A 13250-nucleotide genomic window follows, 5' to 3' on the forward strand; every position below is an offset into this window, starting at 1 on the left:
GAGGAGAAAACAATGGGATATTTTCAAGCACATTCAAGTTTTCTGCAATTCAGCCCCAATTCCATGCACAGACTGAGACCACCCAAGATTAAATTTCAAGAAGAGATTTTTCATAAGACTCAGAAGATTTTAGAGCTGGATGAAATCTAAAAGAGCACATCCAGTGTTTCCATTTTCCAGATGAGGAAATCAAGGCCTCAGAAAAGTAGACTGCCTTTCCCGAAGTTCTACAATAGCAGAGTACCCAACACAGGAAATGTCTGTGACAGAAGGTCCTTGGACAGTTGACCTCTAACAGCTATTCATGTCCTACAGCGTCTGAACCGGACTTCCTTCAACTAATCTCCATCTACTCCATCCAACTAATTTCTACCAAAATAACACAAAAGAAAGCATATCATTTCTTTGAGTTCCTCTCATTCCCACTCTACAGAACGAAGTGCAAACTTCTTTAGTATAGCTTCATGATCTGGCTTCGGTCTGTCTCTTCTCTTTACCCACCACTGTATCTTTTCACCTTACACAGCCAAACCAGCTAGTCTCCATTCTTTCACTGCACCTGCTCCTTGTCTTGGCTGTGACTGCACCACCTCCTCCTCGCAGTTTTCCCTAATCCCTCTCGTATTTGAAACATAACTAATTTTTTGTCCTTTCTCTTTGGTTTATACCTTTGTAATAGAACTTACTTGAGGCAAGTAGACTGCCTGGATTCAAATCTCCATTCCAAAATACTCGCTGTGTGACCCTTGATAAATCACCTAGCCTCTGTGAGCCTTGGTTTTTTTCACCTGTAGAATGGGGTTAACAGTACCTATGTCATAGGGTTATTGTTGGTTTAAACAAGAAAGCATGGGAAGCGCCTGGCTCATAGAAAGCATTCAAATGTTAGTTGCTGCAGTTCTTACTAATAAACACCTCCCTATCACTAAATTATAAACTCCTGAATGCAAGGAATGTGGCTTTCTCATTTCCCTTAGAGACCTAGCACATTGCTTTACATGTGAATTGAATTATAATAAAATTTGGGGCTAGGTTACAAAGGAAAATTATGAAACTGTATTTGAGAGACCTAGCCACCTATCTGCCAGGATTATTTCAGTGAAATTCTTCCAGCCCTTATAAGTAGATGTGGTTGTTTTATTGGTAAGTATTTGACTGTATAATATGCCAGTTTCATTGACCTCCTTAGGATTCAAGACCTAAGACCTTTACTACTCAAGACCCTTTGTGGACTGAAGAGCCTTGACTACCGAATTCCTAGTGCTCCAATGTTGATACCAATACAAAGAAGACCAGGATGATGCAAGCACCCAGTTGATCCCAAGAGAACTCTCTGGAGGCCTCTTCAAGCTTTTGGGTTCTCAGCTATCTTGAAGCCGTATATTTGGTATGTTTTGCAAAAACTTGGCTCTGCCAAGATGGTTTTAATTTCTGCTAAAAGGAATGGACTCAAGGATTTGATCTCATTGTAGGTGCAGTTATCCCCAACCAGCCATGTTATGGCCCTTTAGTAAATACTGCCATTGTATTTGGTCACTATTAAATCAATCCCTATTATCTGTCAGAGCAAGTCAGTAAAATAAATGCTGTGTCCTGACTCTGGCAATCTTTTCATGTTTAAAGATTTAATTTGGTTGTCTTAGACAATTAAGTATTTTCTTAAATAAATTTTAAAAACTCATTCTTTTACACTGCTTTGTTCTCTGTGGCAAAATGCAAATGCAGTTGAAGAACCAATCAAAGAAAATCCTTTCCATTATGCATAATAAATTGCTCTAGGGGAAAAATAATCCATGTATCTAAGAAAGCTTTTAAGTACCTCATATTTTACTAATGTCGTTAGTGAATAGCAAAGTGGACTCCTACTGTGGTGTCACCCCCACTCACACACATCATTCTTAGCACTTTACCTCATTTCTGCTGTTTCAGGGTCATCAGTAACTTTTTCTTGTCCTAAGTGCTGTTGTGGAGAAGGAAGTTACCATAACCCTAAACTGGGACAAAGGAATTTTTTTGTTTTTTTATAGTAACATGTCTGTAAAATTAAAAACAAAAAGGGGGTATAGGAAATTAAAAATCCTCCCTCAACCCACCTTCCAGAAATTACCACTAATAACAGTTTATTAGGTTTCTTGCAGATATTTTGCTGTATTTACAATATATGTGTATCGTGTATATATATATCCTGTTCAGCTTTAACAAAAGCAAGAGCATATTCCACATGTCTGCCACTGCTTTCTTTTTTACTTTATGATGGCTATCTTTCTGTCAGTAAATATGAGTCTTCTGCATTTTTAGTGGCTGTAGTGTGTGTGTGTGTGTGTGTGTGTGTGTGTGTGTCCTCCCTTGTTGATGTTCATTTAGACGGTTTCCAAGTTTTTTGCTCTGACAAATAATGCTGCTTGAACTTAGACCTTAGATAACAGAAACTTCCCACATTCCATGATAACCTGACATTCGAACTGAAGCGTATCAACTACCCTATGAAAGGCAGTACATATATTTTAAAATATTGTGGTTAAGAAATAGTGGCATTCAATAAGAGTTTGGAGAAGGAAACTAATATTAAATTCATGCTATGTGTTTTTCCATATGTCACCTTAATCCTCCTCCTGAGGTGAAGTGGAAAGGTATCTTATAGACCAGAAAACCATGCATCAAAAGGGAAATAACTTACCCAAGGATCAGTAACTAGTAATTTTGAATCTGGGTTTCAAACCTAGGTTCTCTGACTTCAAAATCGAGGACTACTTCTGTCCTGGCTAGTGTGAAGGAAATAAAAATAGCTTGTCCCAGTTGCATGATTTCTTGGCTCAGACACGAGCAGCTGAATCTATGGTTTGCTTCTTCTGGATGTGGAATGCAAGCAACCATAAAAGGTAGTCCTGCTTAGAAACAACCTATAAATATTATATATTTTGTTGGGGGAGAAAAGTATGTAAGTTATTGAGCTGTTTGTGTTCAATCTTCCATCATTCCTCTCTCACTGTCAAGCTTTCTGCAGTCCTGCTACGTGGTAACTTCACTGATTGCTAAACTAGATGATGTCACCCCTTGATTTTCCTGGGAACCTTTTGGGAATTGAACACCCATGGAAATTTCCCCAAACAGGCTATATCTTGTCCCCTCTGTAGCACTTAAAAAACCAATTAACTAGATCCCTTCTACCTTGTTGATAGGAAATCTACTGGTTACTGGATTACCCTAGGGTTGTGCAGAAGTCCATGGTTCAAACATTAGAAAGCCCCCTCCAGTCATTTGTCCTCTGTCTACACTTATTACTACTGAGACATCAACTATTCCAGTCTGAATGGTGCAGTAGTTCTGTGTCCATCCCACGCTTGGGGCATGGTGATGAAGTTGTTGAGCTAGGAAGACTTTCTCCCTGGACTGAGGACGCATTCCTCTTAGGTCTTGCCATCTCAAAGTGTTGCCACCAAACACTGAGCAGGCCCTTACTCCTTCTGATTTTCAGATACCTGATTTCTTGACCTCCGTCTCTTTCTTTTCCCCTTTGGCTTCCCTCAGAGGCATGTTTGCCTAGTACCCATGTCCCTGTCTTTGGTTCAAAACAAAACAAACCAAGCTTTTTTCAAGGGGCTGATTGCACCCTCTGGCTCCAAGACTGGATGCAGAAGCCAGGTCTGGCCTATCAGAACCACAGTGATTTTTTCAGAAATGAATGGATCACATGACCAAGCCAAGCCTGGGCCTTTCCTGGAGCTCCTTGGGAAAGAGGTGCTCTTATTTTAGGGTTGCTAAATTGGGGAGAGGGGGAACTGAGTGCTGCTGGTGTCCAAGTTTGCCAACCACGCATGAAGAGCCTGTGTAAGAAATAAAGCCATCACAGAAGAAAGGAGCTGAAAAATGGAGACAGATTTCTGTTAACATCATATTAGCCTTGGATCAAGCCATGTCCAAAACCAGTAAATCCTTCAATTTTTCTGTTGTTTGAGCAAATAAATTCCCTCTTTTCCTTAAGCCAGTTTGAGTTGGGTTTGTCTTTTTTAACTGAAAGAATCTTGATACACTCACACTTCTCCTCTTGACATTAAACACATCCTTCACCTCCCATGCTTTGGTACGTCACTTTAATCTTTCAGTTAGCTTAGGATTTTACAAAAAAGAAAGAAATGTTGACTTCAGGTTACTTCTCAACCCAACGAAAAGCACCTGCTACTGGCTTGAAATGGGGGAAAGAAAGAAAACACAAGTTAATATCTAAAAATCTAAATATCTATCTAAAAAAATATGTAGCACAACAATACTGTCTTAGTCTGTTTGGGCTGCTATCACAAAATACTGCAGACTAGGTGGCTTATGAAACACAAATCTAATTAGATGTTAAGTAGACTTACTGTGGTATCATTTTTGCAATATATACATCTATCGAATTACAGTATACACATGAAACTAATATAATGTTATATGTCATATCTCAGTTAAAAAAAAAACAAACCAAAGGGGCTTTTAAATGCTGAAGACAAAATCATCAAAGTCACCACTATCTGCTTATTCCAACACAGGAGGATTATAGACTAAATATGGCACAACACTACAGTATTTTATCAACAAGTTAAAAGAGCTTTGAAATTCGTTTTTTTCCCCAGATTTGAAAAAAGTCAACAAGGTTCTTATGAGCTGGCTGTGAACTGAAGAAAAACTTTTGTTTTTAGGGTCTATACTTTTAAAATAAAGCCCCTAGATTCATACATTTTACTTTTTGTGTCTTTATCTTACAGAAATAAAATCTCAGAGTGCACAAAGATGTAAAACAGTGTTCCTTGCAACCTCGCTTTAAAAAAAAATTATTTCTCACAATTCTGGAGGCTGGAAGTCCAAGATCAGGGTACCAGCATGGTCGGGTAAGGGTCCTCTTCTGGGTTGTAGACTTCTTTTATTCTCACAGGATAGAAGGGGCTAGGGGCTGTGTCCTCTTTTATGAGAGCCCTAATCCCATTCATGAGGGCTCTCCTCATGACCTAACTGCCTCCTATAGGCCCCACCTCCTAATACCATCACTTTAGGGAGTAAGTTTCCAACATATGAATTTTGAGGAGGGGTAAGGGTGGGGACACACAAACATTCAGGCCATAGCAAATGGTCATTTAAGGAGAAAAACATAACAAATCAAAGTGTGTATCCCATAATAATGGAATGTCAAAGTACATGAAGCAAAAATAGAATTAATGGAAGAATTAGGAAATCACACAATCAATGTATCTTGGGCAATGGGACCAGGCTACAGCTCTTAAATAAAGACCAGAGGTGAGTTGACCCTGATCAGGTTCCAAGAACCTAAGGTAAGAAACACAAATTCCTATTGTGCTCTAATTCCTTATGTGGTACCCAAATGAGCTACAAACTGTCTGAGGAGAGCTGAGAAAGATGGTATCCACATACAGCTTTCCTCTTGCCTGGTCATACAGGCTGAAAGCCTTATTCTGCTTTATCCATCTGGCACAAATACATCCAGAACATGTGTATCATGTAAGCTCAAATAGAAAAAGCAATAACAATGACTTTTCAATGTTGGGGTTTACTTCTTGTAAAATGTTTAGACCCTGTGTATCCAGGAGCCAAGGAAACTGTGAAAGTACAAAACTACCAGTCTTGGGCCCTCATGTCTTCCAACATGGTGTCTCAAAGCTAGCCAGCCTCTTCTACCCAGGATTTCCAGTAGGTTGGACACAAGGACCCTCACGCCTTGTTCACAGAGTAGCCATTGGTTGGTTGCTCTCAGCCACTTGTAACTCTTCCCTTTTCTGACTTCCTTACCTCTCTCTGCTCTCCCTCCTCTCCTGCCTTGTTGGTTTTGACGAAACGCCCTCCCAAATGCCACACTACCGTCAACCCATGACTCCTGCCCACAGTGACTGGTGGTCGGTAAGCAGTTTCTATTTTGAGGGGTTTTGTTTTTTCTGATCTGGCCTATAGGAGCCACTGCTAGGGTCAACATTGGAAGAGGTTCTCCGCCATATGATGATTACCACAAGGTGCACGTGTTCTAAATTATCAAATTAAAGGTCCTGAAAGTGAAGACAGTCATTTGAGAAATTACCTAGATAAACTAAGTGGAGGTCCCTTAGCCTCTTACAAGCTGGTTGACATGGGGGTACATCACTTCATCTCTCTTGACTTCCATAAAAGAAGGCGTTCCAAAAAGAAGAGGGTCCCCCAGCTATGAGCCAAGGGCTGGTTACGTCATAATCACCTGGGACCATTGTTAAAGAATCATATTCCCACACTGTACCACAGTTCTGTATCAGTCTCCCAAATGGGAATGTTATGTATGTGTCCTTAGCAAACAACCCAGATGATTCTGATGGGCACCTGGGTTTAGGAAGCACGGCAGTAGATGATCTCTTCTGACGCTAAGAGGTCACTGAGCCCGCTGCTGTATTAGCCAGGTTTGGGTGGGGCTGGACCTGGTGGAGGTGGGGGAATGCCAGACCTGTCTCAGGGTATGTGTTTGCGGGGACCCCAGGGAATCTGAGAAGGAGGAGACAGTTACCAGCTTTCCCGCCTGGCACGGCGCAGGTTCTCTGCTACCTGTCTTTAGTTCCTACTACAGGAAGGTAGCATGTACCAGGGCTCTACTGGTCCAAACCATAGTTTTCTGCTCATCCAGAGATTCTAGAAATAGAAGTCCAAGTCCTGCTTCCAGGCTTTTGTCGGGTTGGAGAAAAGCAGAGTGCCTGGGGAAAGGCTGTTATCAACAAGGAAGTGGTAATGTCTTCCTTGGGGTGAGGGAGTTTTCCCCTGTCCCTGCCTCAGGCTGCAGTGGTGCAGTCTGTTACCTTGGAGACCAGCTAACACTTCTTGGCAGGGCGAGTGCCTCTGTTGAGTTGCTTGGAGGAGCTTAGAGGAGGTGGGAGCCAGGAAAAGAAGAGTCCTGGGATGACCAGGGGCCCCTCTCCCAAAGATGGAAAAATAAATGGAGAAATGCAGGTGAGAGTGAGTGTCACAGGGTTGGCAGGATGGTAAGAGAGGGTGGGGCACACGCAGACGCTGAGCTCTGGACAGAGTGTGAAAGAGGTTTAGGGAGCCTGGGCCCATGGGCCTCTGCTCCCTACATGCCAGGTGCTGTGCTGGGTGCTGGGGGTGCAACCACAGACAAGGAAGTAGCGGGGCTGCTCCAGAGAAGGACTGTTACAATTTGGTATGAAGCAGCCTGGGGGAAGCAATAGGAGGAAATGATTTCCTTCCTGGGGGTTGGAGGGCAGCAAATGGAGTTCAGGAAAGACTTGCTGGGTTTTCTTGTCAAATGAAAAGGGCTAAGGGTGTTTCTAGAAGCAGGTCCAACTTGAACAAAGAAGGGTATGAAATAGTAAGGTGCATGTAAGTAGGGGTTGCCAGGGACCATAGACGGGTAGGAGGTAAGGGGGAGGAGTCAGCAAGAAACAGGTCCTGAAAAGAATGGTAAACATTGCAAGGAAGGTTCAGCTTGATGATCCATGGCACTGAGGAGTCATGGCAGTTTCTAAACAGGTGGACAACTTTGCATGTCAGAAAGATCATCCTGGCAGCAGAATGTAAAATGGATTGGATGGGGGCAAGACTTAAGATTGTTTGGCCATTCAAAATATAAACCCTGGGGATGGCTTTATCCCGGGAGTTCAGGAGAATCCTGCTATTAGCAAACCAAGAAGTTAGCTGGAGGTTTTCTCTTATCCACTAACCAGGGCTACTACTTCTTGCCCTTTGACCATTATGCCTTCTCCTAGGGGCCAGCCTACATATTCTCTTCCCCACCGGAGCCTAGTCCCCCAGAGTCCAGTCCGCCAGAGCAACGTGGCCCAATTTTGTCTAAACTCTAGGTGTGCCCTGAGCGCACTTACTCAACAAATATTTTTTGAGCAGTTACTAAGTTCCAGGCACTGACTACACAAAAGTCTAGCAGTGACCATAACTAAGTCCCTGCCCTCAGGGATCTTACTCTTAGTGGGTTGATGGGTGGGGGAGAAAGGTGATAAGCAAGTAAGTACCTCAGATGATAAAACAAAACACTTTCTGGAGAAAACAAAGCAGGGTGGAGGCTTACTATTTGAGATGGGGTAATCAAAGAAACCATCTCTAATGAGGTTTCATTTGAGCAAAGATGGGAGGGTAAGGGCTGTGTCCAGTTCATCTCTGCCTCCCCAGTACCAGCTCTTTCTAGCACCCAGCAAACATCCTAAAAATGTTCTCGGGATGAGTGATCGCTTACATGTCCTATGCCAAAGCCCTTGAAGAACTAGCACATTCTTCTAACGCTGTTCTGCATTTCTATAGTACTCTGTATTTACAAAGCTCTTTGACATTCTCAGTGTCGGGTTTCGGTCTCTTGACGACTGTGTTGAAGTAGGCAGGGCAGTTACTAGGAACCCCGTTCCATTCTGCAGAAGAAGAAACCCAAGGTCCAGTGCTTTCTAGAACACCACGTTGTACCCTGAGTTTTATGCCAACCACACTGTCCTCCTCCATCAGTCACACCAGTCACCCTAGAATCCAGTCGTGCAGACCTCTGAATTCATTAGATTGTTAATCATTCATTGAAAAGAGGGAACTGGGACACTGTGGGGCGTCCAGTGTTCACGAGGCATTTCTAGTTCAACAGTCTTTGCCCCTGGTCTCTCAGCCAAGCGTCCTGAAGGAAAGCCAGTTGTTTTTTAAACATTTTTTAACATTAACAACATTGCCACATTATCTTGGTGCTTCCCAAAAAACAAAGCATCCTCTGAGTAAAAGATTAAAGACCCCAGAGAGAAAAGCAAGTTGCTGCACCATCATTAGGTTATTTTATTTAATGATTTCATAAGAACACACACTCTTATTTTTCAAGCTGCAACCCCCGAGTCTCTCACTTGCTGTGTCTTAGCCAATACTTTTTTGGTTGCAAGTAATAGAAACCTAAATGAGCTAACTTGAGCAGAAAGATGGGGAATTATAAGGAACAGGGTTTTTCGTGGAACCTAAGAGCAGAAAGTAAAGGTAGTTCTCACAAGTGCCTGGGATCAGCATTTAGATATTCAAGAACCAAGGCAGTTTCTCAACCTCCTCCTCTCCCTTCACCTCCCCTCCCTCAAATGTGTATCACCTACCAGTTCCTGCTCTGTTTTATTAATAATCACAGTAAAGAATGTATTATTCTAAATTAAAAGTATTCTGAAAGAAAGGAGCACAGTTCTGTGAGAGTTTACATAACACTAAAGGAACCTGAAATACAGTGGGAGGGTGAAGAACAGCTCCCCGAGAAAGTGACACTTAGGCTGAAATATCAAGAATGAGTTGGGGGAGGGGGGAGGGGATGTTCCAGAGCAAAGACAGCACGTGAAAAGGCCCTGTGGTTAAAGGAACTGCATAACATTCTAGGAATTGACGGGAGGGGCCGTGGAACACAGAATGGGGAGCAGGGGGGAAGGGGGAAAAGCTGAAGAGGTAGGTAGGCAGCAGCCCAATCATGAAAGACCTCAAATGCCATCCTAAGGATCTTAGTCTTCATCCTAGAAATGAAGGGAAGCCTTTAAATCATTTGAACCAGGAGGGAGAAGAGGGGGTGTGATGTTGGGTTTGTATTTTTAAAAGATCACTCTGGCTTCAGTGAGAACAGACTGGATGGGAAGGGTCTGAGGGAATGTGGGGAGGCCAGTTAGGGTCTACTGCAGTTGTCTATGGCAGAGATGACAGGGGCCTGGACAGAGAATGTCACTGGAGATAGAGATAAGTGGAAAGCTTTGAGAGGGGGAAAATTAACAAGAGTAGGTGATGGATTGGATATGGGGAATGAGGTGTCAGGAGTAATTCCCAGGTTTCTGATTCATATAAGTAAATAGAGAATGGCTATTTTCTCTGAGCTAGAAAACACTGAAAAGCGGATAGGTTTGTAGGGAATATGAATTCAGTGTTGGACACGCTGAGTTTGAGGTACTCCAGATGGAAATATCCAGTGTCTATCCAGAATACAGTCTGCCATCAGAGTGGGAGGTCCAGGTTTTTGACGTGCCGCTGGGGGTCATTGATGTGTGTACATGGTGGTTGAGGCCATGGACAGGGAAGGCTAAGATTGCGTGGGAAAAGAGGTAGAGAAGGGGAGAGAAGGCACAATTTATCCTTGAGGAACACCTACTTAAAATGCTCGGGTAGAGGAGAATGGGTCTGGAAGGGAGACCACGAAGGAGCCAGCAGGGAGCGAGGAAAAAGGTGGGAGAGAATGGCCCCAGGGGAACCAAGGCAGGGAAGGACCACTCACTCCCCTTTATCTGAAGACAGGCTTTTGCCGCTTCTGAACGTATGTGGTGGCCCCATAGCTCTTAATTCCAAATTCCCAGATGGATCCATCTTGTTCCTGTGCACTGCTGACTTTAAGCTGTGAGGAGTAGACTACAGGGTCCCCCCCTTTGAGTGCAGATGTCATTCACAAAGAAAAGAATTTAACCTCATCTCAATATCCCACCCCCCCTTAAAATCGTTATGGTCGTTTGTTGCCCTCTCCACACAGTCCAGCCCTCACCATACTCTTGAACATGGCCACCTCCTTCATGAAGGTCTAAGTTCAGGGTCAAGCTTTCAGCTGACCACCTTAGCTAAAACAGATCCCTTTCCTGATAACTCCCCATCGTATCATCCTGTTCACATCCTTCTTAGCACTTGCCACAATTTCTGTATAGACTATTTTTAATTTTTTAACATCTGTCTTCCCCCTCTAGAATGTGAGCTCTAGCTCAGTGGTTCTCAGCTGGGGACAACTGTGTCCCCCAGGAGATATTAGGCCACGTCTAGAGACGTTTTTGGTTGTCACAACTCAGGCAACTGGCATCTAGTGAGTGGAGGCCAGGGATATTGTTAGCATCCCACAATGCACAGGACAGCCTCCCAACCAAGAATGACCCTGCCCAAAATGTCAAAAGTGCTAAGGTTGAGAGGCCTCTGTTCCCTTGTTCACCATCATATCCTCAGCACCTCGCACAAAGCCTGATACCTAGGAGGTGTTCAATAAGCATTAGTGAATGATGACAGAAGAGTTGAGATAACTATAGATTACCCCCAAAGCTGTTGTCTCTCAGCTGCATTTATCTTTCACTTTTCTGGTGTTCCTTTTCTCCCCAGGAAAATAAGCGTTGGGTGTTTTCATAATGGCTACACATACTAGTCCTGTCTGCCATGGCCAAGATAATATGTTTCTGGAAGAGCATTGGTAAGCATCCTCTCTGATTTTTCAAATGAAGAGAACAGCGAAAACTTGAGGGGGGAAATGCCAGCCTCAAAGCAGGACTGGATAAATGGTCATGGCATCATCTTATGCCCAAGGACTTCCATTTTCTCACTACCAAAACGGTAGAATAAAATGTCTTAAGAACCTGGGGTCCACCTTTTATCAGGACTCTACAGGACCCCTTCCCAGTTGGCTCTGGAGACCCTGGCAAGTGGAGGCAATGTCTAGTGCTGGGACACTGATCATCCACTCACTGTGTGTTTTGTAGCGTGAGGAGAAACAATGACAGAGATCCAAAGAAGCAGTTGGACCAGAAGGACATCCATGGACTTGGCCAAAAGCCAGACAATGGACTACTGGTTACACATGTTAACCAGACACAAGACTTACTGGTAAATACAACAGTGCTTTAACTGACTGAGTCACAGTGCTTACAAATCATAGTCAGGGAATGCAGAATGTGTTAAACTCTGGTGGTTTTTTTTTTTTTTAAGATTGTATTTATTTATGAGAGAGAGAATGTGTCTGAGAGAGAGAGCATGAGCAGGGGAGGTGGGGGCAGAGGGAGAAGCAGACTCCCCAATGAGCAAGGATCCTGACGCAGGGCTCTATCCCAGGACCCTGAGATCATGACCTGAGCCAAAGCCAGACATTTAAAGGACTGAGCCACCGAGGCGCCCCACTCTGGGTATTTCTTTCTTCACATAGGATCTCAGGATAGAAAACGATTAGTTAAACATTAATCTCTAATCCTCTGCCTTTAGAAATGACAGGAATCCCTATGCTGTTTATATAAATTTTATAGCCTTCTTGGCCGTATCATTAAATATTCAGGAGCATATGAAGACTGTCTGCGTTATCAGAGCCTGAAGACTAGGGAATGTAAATTCTTAAAATTTCCCTTTCTGAAATTTGTCTTTCTTTTCAGGTTCCCTAAAACCTAGATCCAAAAATCAGTTTCAGGAAGTGCTATCAGAGTAAGAGCATTGTGGCAAGAGAATTAACTTCTAGAATAACCACAACTGTGGTTTTAGGCTGACTCTCAATGTGTCAATGAGCTGTTTTCTTTTCCACGATGGTGGATGGGTGGGCTAGAACTCAGAATTCACTCTACCATAGAAACTATTGTCATCAGGAGTAGTTAGGGGCAAGCTGTGGCCTATAATCACCCACCTAATCTACATGAGAGTTTAAAGATGGTATCTTTGAGATGCAATCTGTCAAAAACAATACAGTTTTAATGCTGGCAATCAAACAATCAGGAAAATGGTCCTGTTTTACTTTCCTCAAGTATTGGCACTAATAGGAAAGTAATTTTAATTAAAAGAAAATGAGGAAATCTCAATAGTCTTGAGATTCTGGGGGATTCTTTCAATGATTTCAGATTTGATAATATGGGTCTTCATCTAATTTCATATGAAATACATGACTTCCCAGGTGGACAAGGACCACTCGTACCCTTATCAGCCACAGCTAGGACCTCCTTTCCCTCACAAACGAATAGCAGTGGGAAAGAGAGAAAGGATCGTCCCAACACAAAGATCTTCCTACTCAATGTGAAGCACATATTTTAGTATGTAATCAGTAGGCCGTACAGTCAAAATGTATAATGTCTGTGAGTTAATGGTGGATCTTCAAATATTAATCATACAAAATCCATGTCCTAAAACACGATGGATCATTTCAAATGCAAGTAAAATGGAAGAAGGGTGAATTATCAATCTAAGGGGTTATCAACCAGGGAGTCAGTTGAGTCCTGAAAGATGAAGAGAGTGACATCTAGTGTTCATATGATGTAAAGCAGCATTTCCCTAAGTGCCAGATGGGGACCATGCATTTTAGGTGGTGCTGTTTAAGGGCAGAACATTAATTAGCATAAAATCATATGAAAAAATTATCTTTTTAGTCAGTTCCCCCTCAATCCTTCATGAGGATAGTCACAGTTTGGCGCTAACATGAGCTATGCAGCTTGGGTTTCAATCCCAGCCGTACCACTTACTGGCGTGACTGGGAAAATTACTTAAATTCTCTGTGCCTCAGTTTCCTTGTCAGTAAA

At 42.8% G+C, this 13250-nt stretch overlaps 2 protein-coding genes across 5 annotated transcripts in view; both read left to right on the forward strand.

Moving 5' to 3' along the window:
* Window positions 1-1681, forward strand: part of MOSMO (modulator of smoothened) — a 66983-nt gene extending 65302 nt beyond the window's left edge. Inside the window, exon 3 of one of the 2 annotated variants that reach the window (XM_028090416.2) lies at window positions 1-1681. In XM_028090416.2, coding sequence (XP_027946217.1) covers window positions 1-92 — 92 coding nt within the window. In that variant the 3' untranslated portion in view covers window positions 93-1681. The other variant, XM_028090417.2, reaches the window with a different exon arrangement.
* A 3067-nt stretch (window positions 1682-4748) lies between these two features.
* VWA3A (von Willebrand factor A domain containing 3A) overlaps window positions 4749-13250 on the forward strand; it is a 59263-nt gene continuing 50761 nt past the window's right edge. For 2 of the 3 annotated variants that reach the window (XM_028090406.2, XM_028090409.2), the window contains exons 1-3: window positions 4749-4865; window positions 11089-11176; window positions 11463-11586. In XM_028090406.2, the coding sequence (XP_027946207.2) occupies window positions 11115-11176; window positions 11463-11586 (186 nt within the window). In that variant the 5' untranslated portion in view covers window positions 4749-4865; window positions 11089-11114. Of the gene's footprint in view, window positions 4866-11088; window positions 11177-11462; window positions 11587-13250 lie in introns of those variants that run through there. The other variant, XM_028090407.2, reaches the window with a different exon arrangement.

This window comes from Eumetopias jubatus, unplaced genomic scaffold (genome assembly GCF_037043125.1).
Source record: "Eumetopias jubatus isolate StellerSeaLion01/CBP00866 unplaced genomic scaffold, mEumJub1_p1.0 scaffold_12, whole genome shotgun sequence".
Classification (NCBI taxonomy): domain Eukaryota; kingdom Metazoa; phylum Chordata; class Mammalia; order Carnivora; family Otariidae; genus Eumetopias; species Eumetopias jubatus.